Source organism: Lipotes vexillifer, unplaced genomic scaffold (genome assembly GCF_000442215.2).
Source record: "Lipotes vexillifer unplaced genomic scaffold, Lipotes_vexillifer_v1.1 scaffold370, whole genome shotgun sequence".
Lineage (NCBI taxonomy): Eukaryota > Metazoa > Chordata > Mammalia > Artiodactyla > Lipotidae > Lipotes > Lipotes vexillifer.
In genome coordinates, this window is record NW_006772699.1 from 1,495,704 (window position 1) to 1,509,375 (window position 13,672).

Consider the following 13,672-nt stretch of genomic DNA (forward strand, 5'->3'; position numbering starts at 1 on the left):
GCCGGGGGGCAGGGGTCGCATGGAGAGAATAAGGTGCAGTGCGGATATGCATGGAAAAGTGGTACAGACGGGCAAGGGGTCTTCGTCATCATGACGGAGGCCTGGCGGTTTAGGTGTCAGAGGCCTAGCTACCCCATGGCAGGAGCCTCCCAGAACTTGCCAGTGAGTCGGGCTGCCTGCTCTCCTGGTGTCGCCTCCCAGTACGAGGTTGGCTGAGGGAAGAGAGTGGTTCAGAACTTCCAGTGGAAGGGCCAGTGCTGGGGCTTGAGGAAATGGGTGACCCCTGCGTTCCTGGAGGAGCAGCAGGGGGACTGCCTTCCTGGGGAGGGGCAGGAGAAGGGCAGCTGTTTTCAGATTTGGCAAAACAGGCTCAGATGAAGCCTGTGGCGGAGTTCAGACAGTCCTGTAATGGAATCAAGGGCAGCCAGGACGGGGAGGGGGTCTGCAGTGGGCTCAGACCCTGCAGGGGCCCGGGGCACATGGGCGGCGGCCAATGCTTTGGGTCCCAGGGAGAGTCGGAGGCCAGTGCTCAGCGGCTTTTCCTGGAAGAACTGGGCATCCTCGGCTTCGGCAACCAGGACTGAAAAGCTGGGTGCTTGTAGGGAAGGAAAAGTCATTTAAAAGTCAGAAGAAACAAAGAAAAACCTTTTCCTTCGCTCTTTTCCTCCTCTCGTTCTGTTTCCTGAGCTCAGTAAGCAGGGTCTGGTTTCTGCCGACCTGACGACGACAGTGTTTCCTAGACGTATAAACCTCCTCCTTCCTTCTCAGACAGGCTCTCACTTCTTTATGCTCATCCTTTCGTTTTAAAACATTTTTATTAGCCTTTTTTCTTAAAACTTTTAACAGCTGTTTATAAAAACACGACAAATACACCACACAGAACAAAAAGCTCGGTAAAAATAACTCACTATATGGTACATATACTCAGATGGTGTGATATATTTATATAATAAGAGATGAAAATAGTCACTTTCCATAATAAAAATAAGTTCTATTTTTTGTTTATTTTACAATATACTTAATATTCTCTTCTTTTGCTTCCTTTCCAGCTTCTACTGCTTCACTGCGAACCTCACGCGGGGGGGGGGGGGCCCCTGGATCCCGGGACTCTGGCAGTGGCGGGCTGGACAGGCCCCCCCGGGGGGGGGGGGGGGTCCCATGTGGCCGTCCCCCACCACCCGGCTGTTGTCCGGGAGGCGGAAGGGCTGCGGGGGCCTTAGGAACACGGGCGGCAGCCGCACTCTAAGTGTCTCTCCACCTCTTCCACGAACGAGGAGCCGTCTGTGCACTGGAACACGTATTTCCGCCGCTTGCTGCGGGTGGGCTGGCAGCACTGGGGACCGCAGCCCCCATGACATTCCATTAAGGGCACCTTGGAGGCCGTGGCACACGAGGCATAACCTTTCTGGCGGCGGATCACCTCTCGGACTACCCCCCCCAGGCATGGAGTCTCTGCAGAGGGCGGAAGAGGTAAGGGCAGGGCATTGGGGCTGGAGATGGCTGTCCAGGGTAGGCTGCTCTGAGACACTCGTGGGCCGAAGCCCGTGTGTACTTACTCATTCACTCATCCATCCATCTCCCTGGCCACCCTCCCATAACCCATCTCACTCTTCCACAAATACTAAAGTACCTTACCGTGCCAGCCTCTATACTAGGTTTAAAACTAAGCCCTGAGGATAGCAGGGTGACAAGAGCAGGCTCGGTCCCTTCCTTCAAGGAACCTTACGATCAAACTAGATGTGGCAGATTGGGGGACTGAGGGCTAAATCCCATCCCAGACCTATGTTGCTTGTGCCACAGACGCTTAGAAACCACATTAAATGCGAACATTAAAAAAAAGCAAAAAACCACAGTGCCAGGAGATTGCATCTAAACATTGGGATATCTGGTTTCTTTGAAAACCAGAGGCTCTGGCAAAGCTGAGTCTGCATCCCTGCATGGCAACGATGGGCTGAAGCCGTGGGCTTTAGACGGGGCAGGAGATCTCCAGTTTGCCCCAGTCCCCACCAACCACTCTCAGTAGCCTGTCTCCGCTGGTGTAGAGTCTAGACACTAATTACAGTGTCATTTAAATGAATACATTTGTAATGATAAACTGAGGTGCATGCTATGAAGAAACGGGATGTGTTTATCCAAAATACATGGCAAAGGAGCCCGACTAGCCCAGGGGCCAGGGATTTTCTCTGGGAAGTGATGCTGGAGTTGAGATCTGAAAGAGGAACAGTAGTCAGTGAGCCAAAGAGTCTGGGGGCGGGGTGTGTGTGTGTGTGCGCGCACACGCGCGTGAACTTTTCCACAAGTTGTAGAAATGAGGGGAGGGGAGGGGAGGGTTCCCCTGGATCTGCTTAAATCCTCCGGTCCCTGACCCAACTCTTCACCTTGACCCCACTACTGTCCTCAGTACATTGGGAAAGCATCTGAAGCAAGGCACTGAGAGAGAGAGAGAGTAATGGATTCAGGACTAGGATCCTCGGCCACACAGCCTTGGATCCCTGAGCCTCAGTTTCCTTGTCTGGAAAATGGTGACACATGTCCTGGTTCTTCCTGCTTTTTCATGGGCTGTTATGAGCAGCACAGGGATTGTGAATGCAAAAGGGCTTTATGCAGTTTAAAGCTTTAGGTGGTTAATGTGATGTAATGTGAATTTTGTTAAGGTTGAAATAGGTTTTTAAAATTAAAATTATGTGATTGTTAACAGGATCAAAAGAAGACTAATGATAATAGGTGTGTGTGATGTGCGGGGCAGGGAGAATGCACACTTGGCAGCATGTTAACAGTTGGGCTGTCCAGTTGAAGGGAATGGGAACGCTGTTTATATTGTTCTGGCAATTTTTCTGTTAGATCTGAAATTATTTCAGAGTACATTATTTAACAAAATTGGTTAAGAATGGTATTTCAACAAGGTATAAAATGTGAAAGAGTCCTCTAGTGACAGGAGGTGGCCTGCCCAGGATTCTGGTGGCAGGAAGGAAGACGAAGACTTCTCAGTTTCCATGCAGGAGAAAAACCTCCAAGGTGAGACAGAACCATTTCAGCTGGAATATAATTTAATTTCAATTTTCCTTTTTTGCACTTACCTCCAAATTAATACACTAAAGGGGTCACGATTTGATGTTTTTGAAATGAGATCAGACCAAGGAACTGTCTTTTGTTGACCCAATAATGGCATGAGGTTTGGGAGGAGACTGCAGAGCAACGTCTGAAATGTTAGTGTGATTAAGAACCATCAGGGCTCTTGTTAAAGCAGGTTCTGATTCCGAAGGTCTGGGCTGGGCCTGAGCGTCTATATTTCTAATAAGCTCCCAGATGAGTCAGTGGTGCTGGTCAGAGGGCCACTCTGGCAGCTCCAGGGCCAGCAATTAGGAAAGGAGGGGAGGGGAGAGGAGAGAAAGAACAACCCAGACTGCTCACACAGTCCTGGCGGTTTGCAACCTCCAGAGACCCCAGCTGGAACTATCCAGGTAAGCCGTTTCTGAGTGCTTGACCCACGGGAACCGTGTGGGATGGAGCATGTTTAGTGTGGTTTTGAACTGCTATGTGTTGGGGCTAATTTGTTATACAGCAATGGATAACTGATACAGGAAGTTTTGGTGTTGCCCCCCATATTCAACATGACGGAATTTGAGGCTCAGAAAGTAACTTAATGAAGGTCATGCAGCCTCTAAGTGGCTCAGCCAGAACTGGAACTTAGGCCATCTGAATGTGGAGTCCAAGTCTGACCCCCGCATCCTTCCCGGGCACCGTCCCCCCACCCTACCCATGCGCACAGTGGACCCACCTTGTTCGCAGTGTTCCCCACTAAAGCCGGGCTGGCACAGGCAGTAGGGCTCCCCTTGATCTGAGACGTGGCATTGCCCGTGGTGACACTTGAAGGCTGAGCAGGCATTGGCAGAGTCATTCTTGTGGTCACACAAGGCCCCTCTGTAGCCCTCGGTGCACTTGCACACGTATGAGGTCCCAGTTGCCACGCATCTCCCCTGGCTGCAGCTGGGGGCAGAGGCGAGGATGAGAGGGGAACCAGGCAGTCAGTGCAGCTGGAGGCTTCCTTTGTCCACCCCAGCCCGCACCAGGGGACACGGAGCTGTGGGACCTTAGGCCTTCTCCATCCCATGGTCCACCCTCCACCAGCCCAGTGGCTGAGCATCAGTCAGCTGGAGGCTGTGAGCATCCCCCAATGACACTGACAGCTGTGAGCTTGATGAGGCTGGCTGTTTTACCCACAGACGTCAGAACCCACGCAGTCTCCAAACAGTTTAATTGTTCTGCCATCTTAATTGATAACATGATTACTACTATCTATCTCTACCACCACCACCAGCTACCACTTGCTCTGTGCCAGGCATTGGTGTAAGTGCTTTACACGTAGCATCAGTCTTATTTTCTACAATCCCCTCTCCTCTGCTGTCCTGTGCAGTAGATAGTCTCATCCACATCTCACAGATGGAGAAACTGATGGCCAAAGCCTGGATTCTTAATTGTGCTGCAGCATTCTCTGTACTGGGATGACATTCAGAGGCAGGGTTCATTGTAGACATATTCGTTACAGAGTCAAACGCGCGCGCGCGCACACACACACACACACACACACACACACACACACACACACACACACACACCCAAGAGCTACCCAGGAAACTCAACCCCTTTGTAGCATCCTTCACTCCCGATCCACGATATCATGTCCCAGCTTGTTCAGCCAAGCAAATTACTAGACTAGACATGGCTCTGCTGTTACCTTTGGCCGATTCAGATTTCTGAACACTGAGGATGCTGGGTCTCCTATTTTTAGCACAAGGCCTGACACATAATAGGCCCTCAGTAAATATTTTGATGCATAATGAATGCCAGAGCCACGAAATGATTCGGCTGTGCGTGGTTATACTCCCCTGGTGCCCTCATAGGGTACCACTGAGTGGGGAGTTGAGTCGGGCCGAAATGCACCCACTTGCCAAGGTGCGTGCACACGGGTGCCCCTTTTGACTTCTGAAGGCCACTTGACAAGTGTTTTTCAGCTAGGCTCTGGCACACTGATGTCTCCTCTGAACAAGACCTGCTGTTTGGATGTGTTAAGCCCCTGACCTTCTAAGCAGCCCCTGTCTACAGTCTGACTGCAGCCCCTCCAGCTTCCATCAGTGCCCGCTTCCCGGGTGGGGCGGAGGGGGAGGGACACCGACCTGTGGCCGCGGCAGGGGTCGCGGGCCTCCTGGTCGCACAGCGGGCCGGTCCAGCCTGGGTGGCACTCGCACACCACGCTTTCCTTCTCCACGGCACGGCACAGGCCGTGCCTGCACACGCTGCAGGACTTGCAGCCCGGCGAGACGCCCAGGGCCTGCGGCGGGAGGGCCTTGAAGTCCTGCAGCTCGTTGTTGATGCGCACCTCGTGGATGCAGCCGTGGAAGCCACCCAGCGGCCGGTCCACGCCCTGGCGCAAGGCCGAGAGGCCCGTGGAGGTGGGGATGCCTGCGGGAGGGACGCCAGGACAGCGACCTGAAGATACTCCCCTGCCCACCCTGCTCACCCGAATTCCAGCCCTCAGAGGTGGACTCCTTGGGAGAAGTCTTGGGAACCTCCATGTTGAATAAGCTGCTCTGATGCCTTTTTTTTTTTTTTTTTTTTTTTTTTTGGGGGCCTACTGACTGACCTGTCATAAATGTTGATGCAACATCCTAAATTTTTTTTTTTTTTTTTTTTTTTTGGGGCACATAACCCTTTGAGAACTACTGGCCCAAGGCTGGGTTTCAGGCCCATGCTCTGCCAGACTGGTGGCGCCTTCTCTCTTTGGCCTTTGAATGACCTTAATGGCAAACATACTCCTCTACATACATCAGCTGAGACTCACAGCATCTGAGCGGGTGGCAGAGCAGAGGGAAGCCCCTGTATCGGAAGGGGCTGGCCCCTGTCTCCATCGCCTCCCTCCCCATTCCATCTTCACCTTCCACCATCCTCCCTAAAAATCGTGTAGTTTCTCAGAAGGAACCCTGCTCTCTTTCCTCTTCTCCCCATGATCTGGCTAACTATTCATATTTTAGGGAGCAGCTTGGTTGTCACCTCCTCCAGGAAGCCTTCGTTGATTAGCCTTGGCAGTGGGTGCTGAGAGCAGCGAGCCTCACCAGTTGGCCTGGGGGTGGGTGCCCGAGCACAGGGGGCAGGTGGGGGTGTTTGTTTGGGGTGGGAGGGGATGGGGCTTTACCTCCAAGGTAGAGGGGGCTGCTGATGCTCACTGTTGGCTGCTTCTGGAGCTTCCCCAGGCTTTTGGGGGCTCCTTTGTCCACCACCAGGTTCAGGGTCTGGTTTAGCGTCACCAGCTCCACACTGTGAAACTGTCCGTCATTCACGGTCTCCACACTGGGCAGGAGAGAAGTGGGAGAGACAGGATTTGCTGAGTGCCTTCCACAGCCTGCACTGGGCTGTGAACTTGACTAGTATTGCTTGCATTTTGTTTTGTTTTTTATTTGGAAATAATTTCAAACAACATTAATCACAAAAATAAAAACAGTACAGAGAACTCCTATTACCTGTTAAACCTATAGATTCTCCAGTGAGTCCCATTTGCTTTATAATTCATTTCATCTATCTTATTTATCTCCATAGATATACAGGCATACCTTGGAGATACTGTGGGTTCAGTTCCAGACCACCTGATGAAGCAAGTCACATGAATTTTCTGGTTTCCCAGTGCACATAAAAGTTATGTTTATACTACAGTGTACTCTATTAAGGGTGCAATAGCATTTTGTCTAAAAAACAATGTACACACCTTAAATTAAAAATACATTATTGCTAAAAAATGCTGACTGTCACCTGAGCCTTCAGGGACGCATAATCTTTCTGCAATAATAACATCAAAGATCACAGATCACCATAATAAATACTGTAAAAGGTTGAAATATTATGAGAATTATCAAAACATGACACACAGACATGAAGTGAGCAAATGCTGTTGGAAAAATGGCACCAACAGACGACACAGAGTTGCCACAAACCTTCAGTTTGTAAATAATACAGTATCTGTGAAGCACAGTATAGCAAAGTGCAGGAAAATGAAGTATGCCTCTAAGGGTATGGAATCAGCTGTCAAAAACCTCCCAACAAACAGAAGTCTAGGGCTGGATGGGTTCACTGGTGAATTCTACGAAACATTTAAAGAAGGCTTAATAACAGTCCTTCTCAAACTCTTACAAAAAATAGGAACACTTCCAAACTCATTTTACAAGGTCAGCATCATCTTGATACTAAAACCAGACAAGAATGCCACAAGAAAAGAAAATTACAGACCAATATCCCTGATGAACATAGATGCAAAAATTCTTAATAAAATATTAGCAAACCTAATTCAGTAATACATTAAGAAGGTCATATACCATGATTAAGTGGGGTGTATTCCAGGGATGCAAGAGTGGCTCAAAATCACAAATTCAATCAGTGTGTACACCAAATTAACAAAATGAAGGCTCAAAATCATGTGATCATCTCAATAAATGCAGAAGAAGCATCTGACAAAATTCAACATCCATTTATGATGAAAACTCTTAACAATATAGGTATAGAACAAACTCAACCAAATAAAGGCCATATATAACAAGCACACAGCTAACATTATATTCAGTGGTGAAAACTGAAAGCTTTTCCTTTAAAATCAGAAACAAGACAAGGATGCCCACTCTTGCCATTTATATTCAACAAAGTATTGGAAGTCCCAGCCTGAGCAGTTAGGAAAGAAAAAAAAAGGCATACACATTGGAAAGTAAGAAGTAGAACTGTCACTATTTGCAGGTGACATGATGTTATATATAGAAAAACCTAAAGTTTCCACCAAAAAACTGTTGGAACTAACAAATTCAGTAAAGTTGCTAGATACAAAATTAATATATAAAAGTCAGTTGCAGTACCCCTCTTACACCAATGGACAGATGATCCAGCCAGAAAATCAATAAGGAAACACAGGCAGAAGAACTAATAAGTGAGCTGGAAGACAGAATGGGGGAAATAAACTAACTGCCAAGGAGCAGAATAAAGAAAAAAGAATGAAAAGAATTGAAGACAGTCTCAGAGACTTCTAGGACAACACTAAATGCACCAACATTCAAATATAGGGGTCCCAGAAGAAAAAGAGAAAAAGAAAGGGTCTGAGAAAATATTTGAAGAGATTATAGTTGAAAACTTCCCTAACATGGGAAAGGAAATAGTCACCAAAGTCCAAGAAGCACAGAGAGTCCCATACAGGATAAACCCTAGGAAAAACACACCAAGACACACATTAATCAAACTAACAAAAATTAAATTCAAAGAAAAAATATTAAAAGCAGCAAGGGAAAAACAAAAAAATAACATACAAAGGAATCCCCATAAGCTTATCAGCTGATTACTCAGCAGAAACTCTGCAGGCCAGAAGGCAGTGGCAGGATATACTTAAAGTGATGAAAAAGAAAAACCTACAACCAAGATTACGCTACCCAGCCAGGATCGCATTCAGATTTGACGGAAAAAACAAAAGCTTTCCAGAGAAGCAAAAGCTAAAAGAATTCACCACCAAACCAGCTTTACAACAAATGCTAAAGAAACTCCTCTAGGCAGGAAACACAAAAGAAAAAGACCCACAAAAACAAACCCCAAACAATTAAGAAAATGGTAATAGGAACATACATATCAATAATAACCTTGAATGTGAATGGATTAAATGCCCTAACCTAAAGACACAGACTGGCTGAATGGATACAAAAACAAGACCCATGTATATGCTGTCTACAAGACACCCACTTCAGATCCCGGGACACATACAGATTGAAAGTGAAGGGATGGAAAAAGATATTCCATGCAAATGGAAATCAAAAGAAACCTGGAGTAGCAATACTTGTACCAGATAAAATAGACTTTAAAATAAAGACTCAGGGCTTCCCTGGTGGGGCAGTGGTTGAGAATCTGCCTGCTAATGCAGGGGACACGGGTTCGAGCCCTGGCCTGGGAGGATCCCACATGCCGTGGAGCAACTAAGCCCGTGAGCCACAACTACTGAGCCTGCGCGTCTGGAGCCTGTACTCCATAACGAAAGCCCGCGATAGAGGCCCGCGCACCGTGATGAAGAGTGGCCCCCGCTTGCCACAACTAGAGAAAGCCCTTGCACAGAAATGAAGACCCAACACAGCAAAAATAAATAAATTAATAAACTCCTACCCCCAACATCTTTAAAAAAAAGAGTGGGGAGTTAAGCTCCCAATCACTGAGGGTGGAGTGTCATCATCATTAAAAAAAAAAAAAAAAAAAAAGACTCTTACAAGAGATAATGAGGGATGCTGCACAATGATCAAAGGATCGATCCAAGAAGAAATAACAATTATAAGTGTTCATGCACCCAACATAGGAGCACCTCAATATATAAGGCAAATGCTAAGAGCTATAAAAGGGGAAATCAACAGAAACACAATTATAGTGGGGGACATTAACACCTCACACCAATGGACAGATCATCCAGACAGAAAATTAATAAGGAAACACAAGCTTTAAGTGACACAACAGACCAGATAGATTTAACTGATATTTATAGAACATTCCACCCAATAGTGGCAGACTACACTTTCTTCTCAAGTGCACACGGAACATTCTCCAGGATAGATCACATCTTGGGTCACAAATCAAGCCTCGAAAAATTTAAGAAAATTGAAATTGTTTCAAGCATCTTTTCTGACCACAATGCTACGAGATTGGAAATCAATTACAGGAAGAAAACTGTGGAAAACACAAATACATGGAGGCTAAACAGGGTACTACTAAATAACGAAGAGATGACTGAAGAAATCAAATAAGGAATAAAAAAATACATAGAAACGAATGACAATGAAAACGTGACGACCCAAAACCTATGGCACTCAGCAAAAGCAGTCCTAAGAGGGAAGTTTATAGCAATTCAATCTCACCTCAAGAAACAAGAAACATCTCAAACAATCAAACCCTACACTTAAAACAACTAGAGAAAGAACAAAGAAAACCCAGAGTCAGTAGAAGGAAAGAAATCATAAGGATCACAGCAGAAATAAATGAAATAGAAACAAAGAAAACAATAGCAAAGATCAATAAAACTAAAAGCTGGCTGTATGAGAAGATAAAGAAAATTGATAAACCCTTAGCCAGACTCATCAAGAAAAAAAGGGAGAGGATGCAAATCAATAAAATTAGATATGAAAAAGGAGAAATCACAAGTGACACTGCCGAAATACAAAGGATTTTAAGAGACTACTACAAACAAACTATATGCCAATATAATGGACAACCACAAAGAAATGGACAAATTCTTGGAAAGGTACAATTTTCCAAGACTGAACCAGGAAGAATTAGAAAATATAAACAGACCTATCACAAGTAATGAAATTGAAACCATAATTAAAAATCTTCCAACAAACAAACGTCTTGGGCCAGATGGCTTCACAGGCGAATTCTATCAAACATTTAGAGAAGAGCTAACACCGATCCTTCTCAGACTCTTCCAAAAAACTGCAGAGGGTGAAACACTCCCAAATTCATTCTGTGAAGCCACCATCACTGTGATACCAAAGCCAGAAGAAGATACCACCAAAAAAGAAATTATAGACCAATATCACTGATGAACAGAGATGCAAAAATCCTTAACACAATATTAGCAAACAGAATGCAACAACACATTAAAAGGATCATACACCATGATCAAGTGGGGTTTATTCCAGGAATGCAAGGATTCTTCAATATACGCAAATCAGTCAATGTGATAAACCATATTAACAAATTGAAGAAGAAAAACCACATGATCATCTCAATAGATGCAGAAAAAGCTTTTGACTTGATTCAACACCCATTTATGATAAAAAAAAAAACCCTCCAGAAAGTGGGCATAGAGGGAACCTACTCAACATAATAAAGGTCATATATGACAAACCCACAGCAAGCATCATACTCAATGGTGAAAAACTGAAAGCATTTTCCTCTAAGATCGGGAACAAGAGAAGGATGTCCACTCTCACCACTCTTATTCAACATAGTTTTGGAAGACCTAGCCATGGCAATCAGAGAAGAAAAAGAAATAAAAGGAATACAACTGGAAAAGAAGAAGTAAAACTCTCACTGTTTGCAGATGACATGATACTATACATAGAGAATCCTAAAGATGCCACCAGAAAACTACTAGAACTAATCAATGAATTTGGTAAGGTTGCAGGATACAAAATTAATGCACAGAAGTCTCTGGCATTCCTATACACCAACAACAAAAATCAGAGAAATTAAGGAAACACTCCGATTTACCATTCCAACAAAAAGAATAAAATACCTAAGAGTAAACCTGCCTAAGGAGGTGAAAGACTTGTACTCAGAAAATTATAAAATACTGATGAAAGAAATCAAAGATGACATAAACAGATGGAGAAATATACCATGTTCTTGGATTGGAAGAAGCAGTACTGTGAAAATGACTATGCTACCCAAAGCAGTCTACAGATTCAATGCAATCCCTATCAAACTACGAATGGCACTCTTCACAGAATTAGAACAAAAAATTTTACAATTCATATGGAAACACAACAGACCCCGAACAGCCAAAGCAATCCTGAGAAAGAAAAACAGAGTTGGAGGAATCAGGCTCCCCGACTTCAAACTATACCACAAAGCTACAGTAATCAAGACAGTGTGGTACTGGCACAAAATCAGAAATATAGATCAATGGTACAGGATAGAATGCCCAGAGATAAACCCACGTACATGTGGTCACCTAATTTATGACAAAAGAGGCAAGAACATACAGTGGAGAAAAGACAGCCTCTTCTGTAAGTGGTGCTGGGAAAACTGGATAGCTACATGTAAAAGAATGAAACTAGAACACTCCCTAACATCATACGCAAGAATAAACTCAAAATGGATTAAAGACCTAAATGTAAGACCAGACACTATAAAACTCTTAGAGGAAAACGTAGGAAGAATACACTTTGACATAAACCACAGCAAGATCTTTTTTGACCCACCTTCTAGAGTAACAGAAATAAAAACAACAACAAAAAAAGTGACTTAATTAAAACTTAAAAGCTTTTGCACAGCAAAGGAAACCATAAGCAAGACAAAAAGACAACCCTCAGAATGGGAGAAAATATTTGCAAATGAAACAACAGAAAAAGGATTAATCTCCAAAATATACAAACAACTCATGGAGCTCAATTTCAAAAAACAAACAATCAGTTAAAAAACGGGCAGAAGGCCTAAAGAGACATTTCACCAAGGAAGACATACAGATGGCCAAGAGGCACATGAACAGATGCTTAGCATCACTAGTTATTAGAGAAATGCAAATCAAAACTACAGTGAAGTATCACCTCACACTGGTCAGAATGGCCATTTTCAAAAAATCTACAAATAATAAATTCTGGAAAGGGTGTGGTGAAAAGGGCACACTCCTGCACTGTTGGTGGGAATATAAATTGATACAACCACTATGGAAAACAGTACAGAGGTTCCTTAAAAAACTAAAAATAGAACTACTATATGACCCAGTAATCCCACTGCTGGGCATATACCCTGAGAAAACCATAATTCAAAAAGAGTCATGTACCACAATGTTCATTGCAGCACTGTTTACAACTGTCAGGACATGGATCCAACCTAAATAAATGTCTACTGACAGATGAATGGATAAAGAAGATGTGGCACATATATATGACGGAATATTACTCAGCCTTAAAAAGTTACGAAATTGAGTTATTTGTAGTGAGGTGGATGGACCTAGAGTCTGTCATGCAGAGTGAAGTAATTCAGAAAGAGAAAAATACTGTATGCTAATGCATATATATGGAATCTAAAAAAAAAAAAAAAAAAGTACTGATGAACCTAGTTGCAGGGTAGGAATAAAGATGTAGACATAGAGAATGAACTTGAGGAAACGGGTGGGAGGAGGAAGTGAGAGTAGCATCGACATATATATACTACCGAATGTAAAATAGTTAGTGGGAAGCAGCAGCATAGCACAGGGAGATCAGCTCAGTGCTCTGCGATGACCTAGAGGGGTGGGAAAGGGAGGATGAGAGGCAGACTCAAGAGGGAGGGGATACGGGTACATATGTGTGCGTATGGCTGTTTCACTTTGGTGTACAACAGAAACTAACACAGTAGTGAAGCAATTATACTCCAATAAAGATCTATTTAAAAAAAAAGAATGGATCACTGAAGAAATCAAAAAATACCTCGAGACAACAGAAAAGAAAAGCACGATGATCCCAAACCTATGGAATGCAACAAACCTATGGAATGCAGTTCTAAGAGGGAAGTTTATGGCAATACAGGCTTACCTCAGGAAACAAGAAATATCTCAAACAACCTGACCTTACACCTAAAGCAACTAGAGAAAGAACAAAACCAAAGTTAGTAGAAGGAAAGAAATCATAAAGATCAGAGGAGAAATAAATGAAACAGACAATAAGAAAAGAATAGAAAAGATCAATGAAACTAAAAGCTGGTTCTTTGAAAAGAAAAACAAAATTGATAAACCTTTAGCAAGACTCATCAAGAAAAAAAGGGAGAGGGCCCAAATCAATGAACTCAGAAATGGGGGCTTCCCAGGTGGCGCAGTGGTTAAGAATCCACATGCCAGGCTTCCCTGGTGGCGCAGTGGTTAAGAATCCACCTGCCAATACAAGGGACATGGGTTCGAGTCCTGGCCCGGGAA

General features: G+C 44.4%; 1 protein-coding gene across 1 annotated transcript in view; it reads right to left on the reverse strand.

Moving 5' to 3' along the window:
• Positions 1 to 1,216: 1,216 nt before the first annotated feature.
• Positions 1,217 to 13,672, reverse strand: part of SLIT3 (slit guidance ligand 3) — a 627,706-nt gene continuing 615,250 nt past the window's right edge. Inside the window, exons 33-36 of the mRNA XM_007447825.1 lie at positions 6,191 to 6,345; positions 5,175 to 5,460; positions 3,779 to 3,987; positions 1,217 to 1,452 (exon numbers count right to left, since the gene is read on the reverse strand). Coding sequence (XP_007447887.1) covers positions 1,217 to 1,452; positions 3,779 to 3,987; positions 5,175 to 5,460; positions 6,191 to 6,345 — 886 coding nt within the window. The remainder of the gene's footprint in view (positions 1,453 to 3,778; positions 3,988 to 5,174; positions 5,461 to 6,190; positions 6,346 to 13,672) is intronic.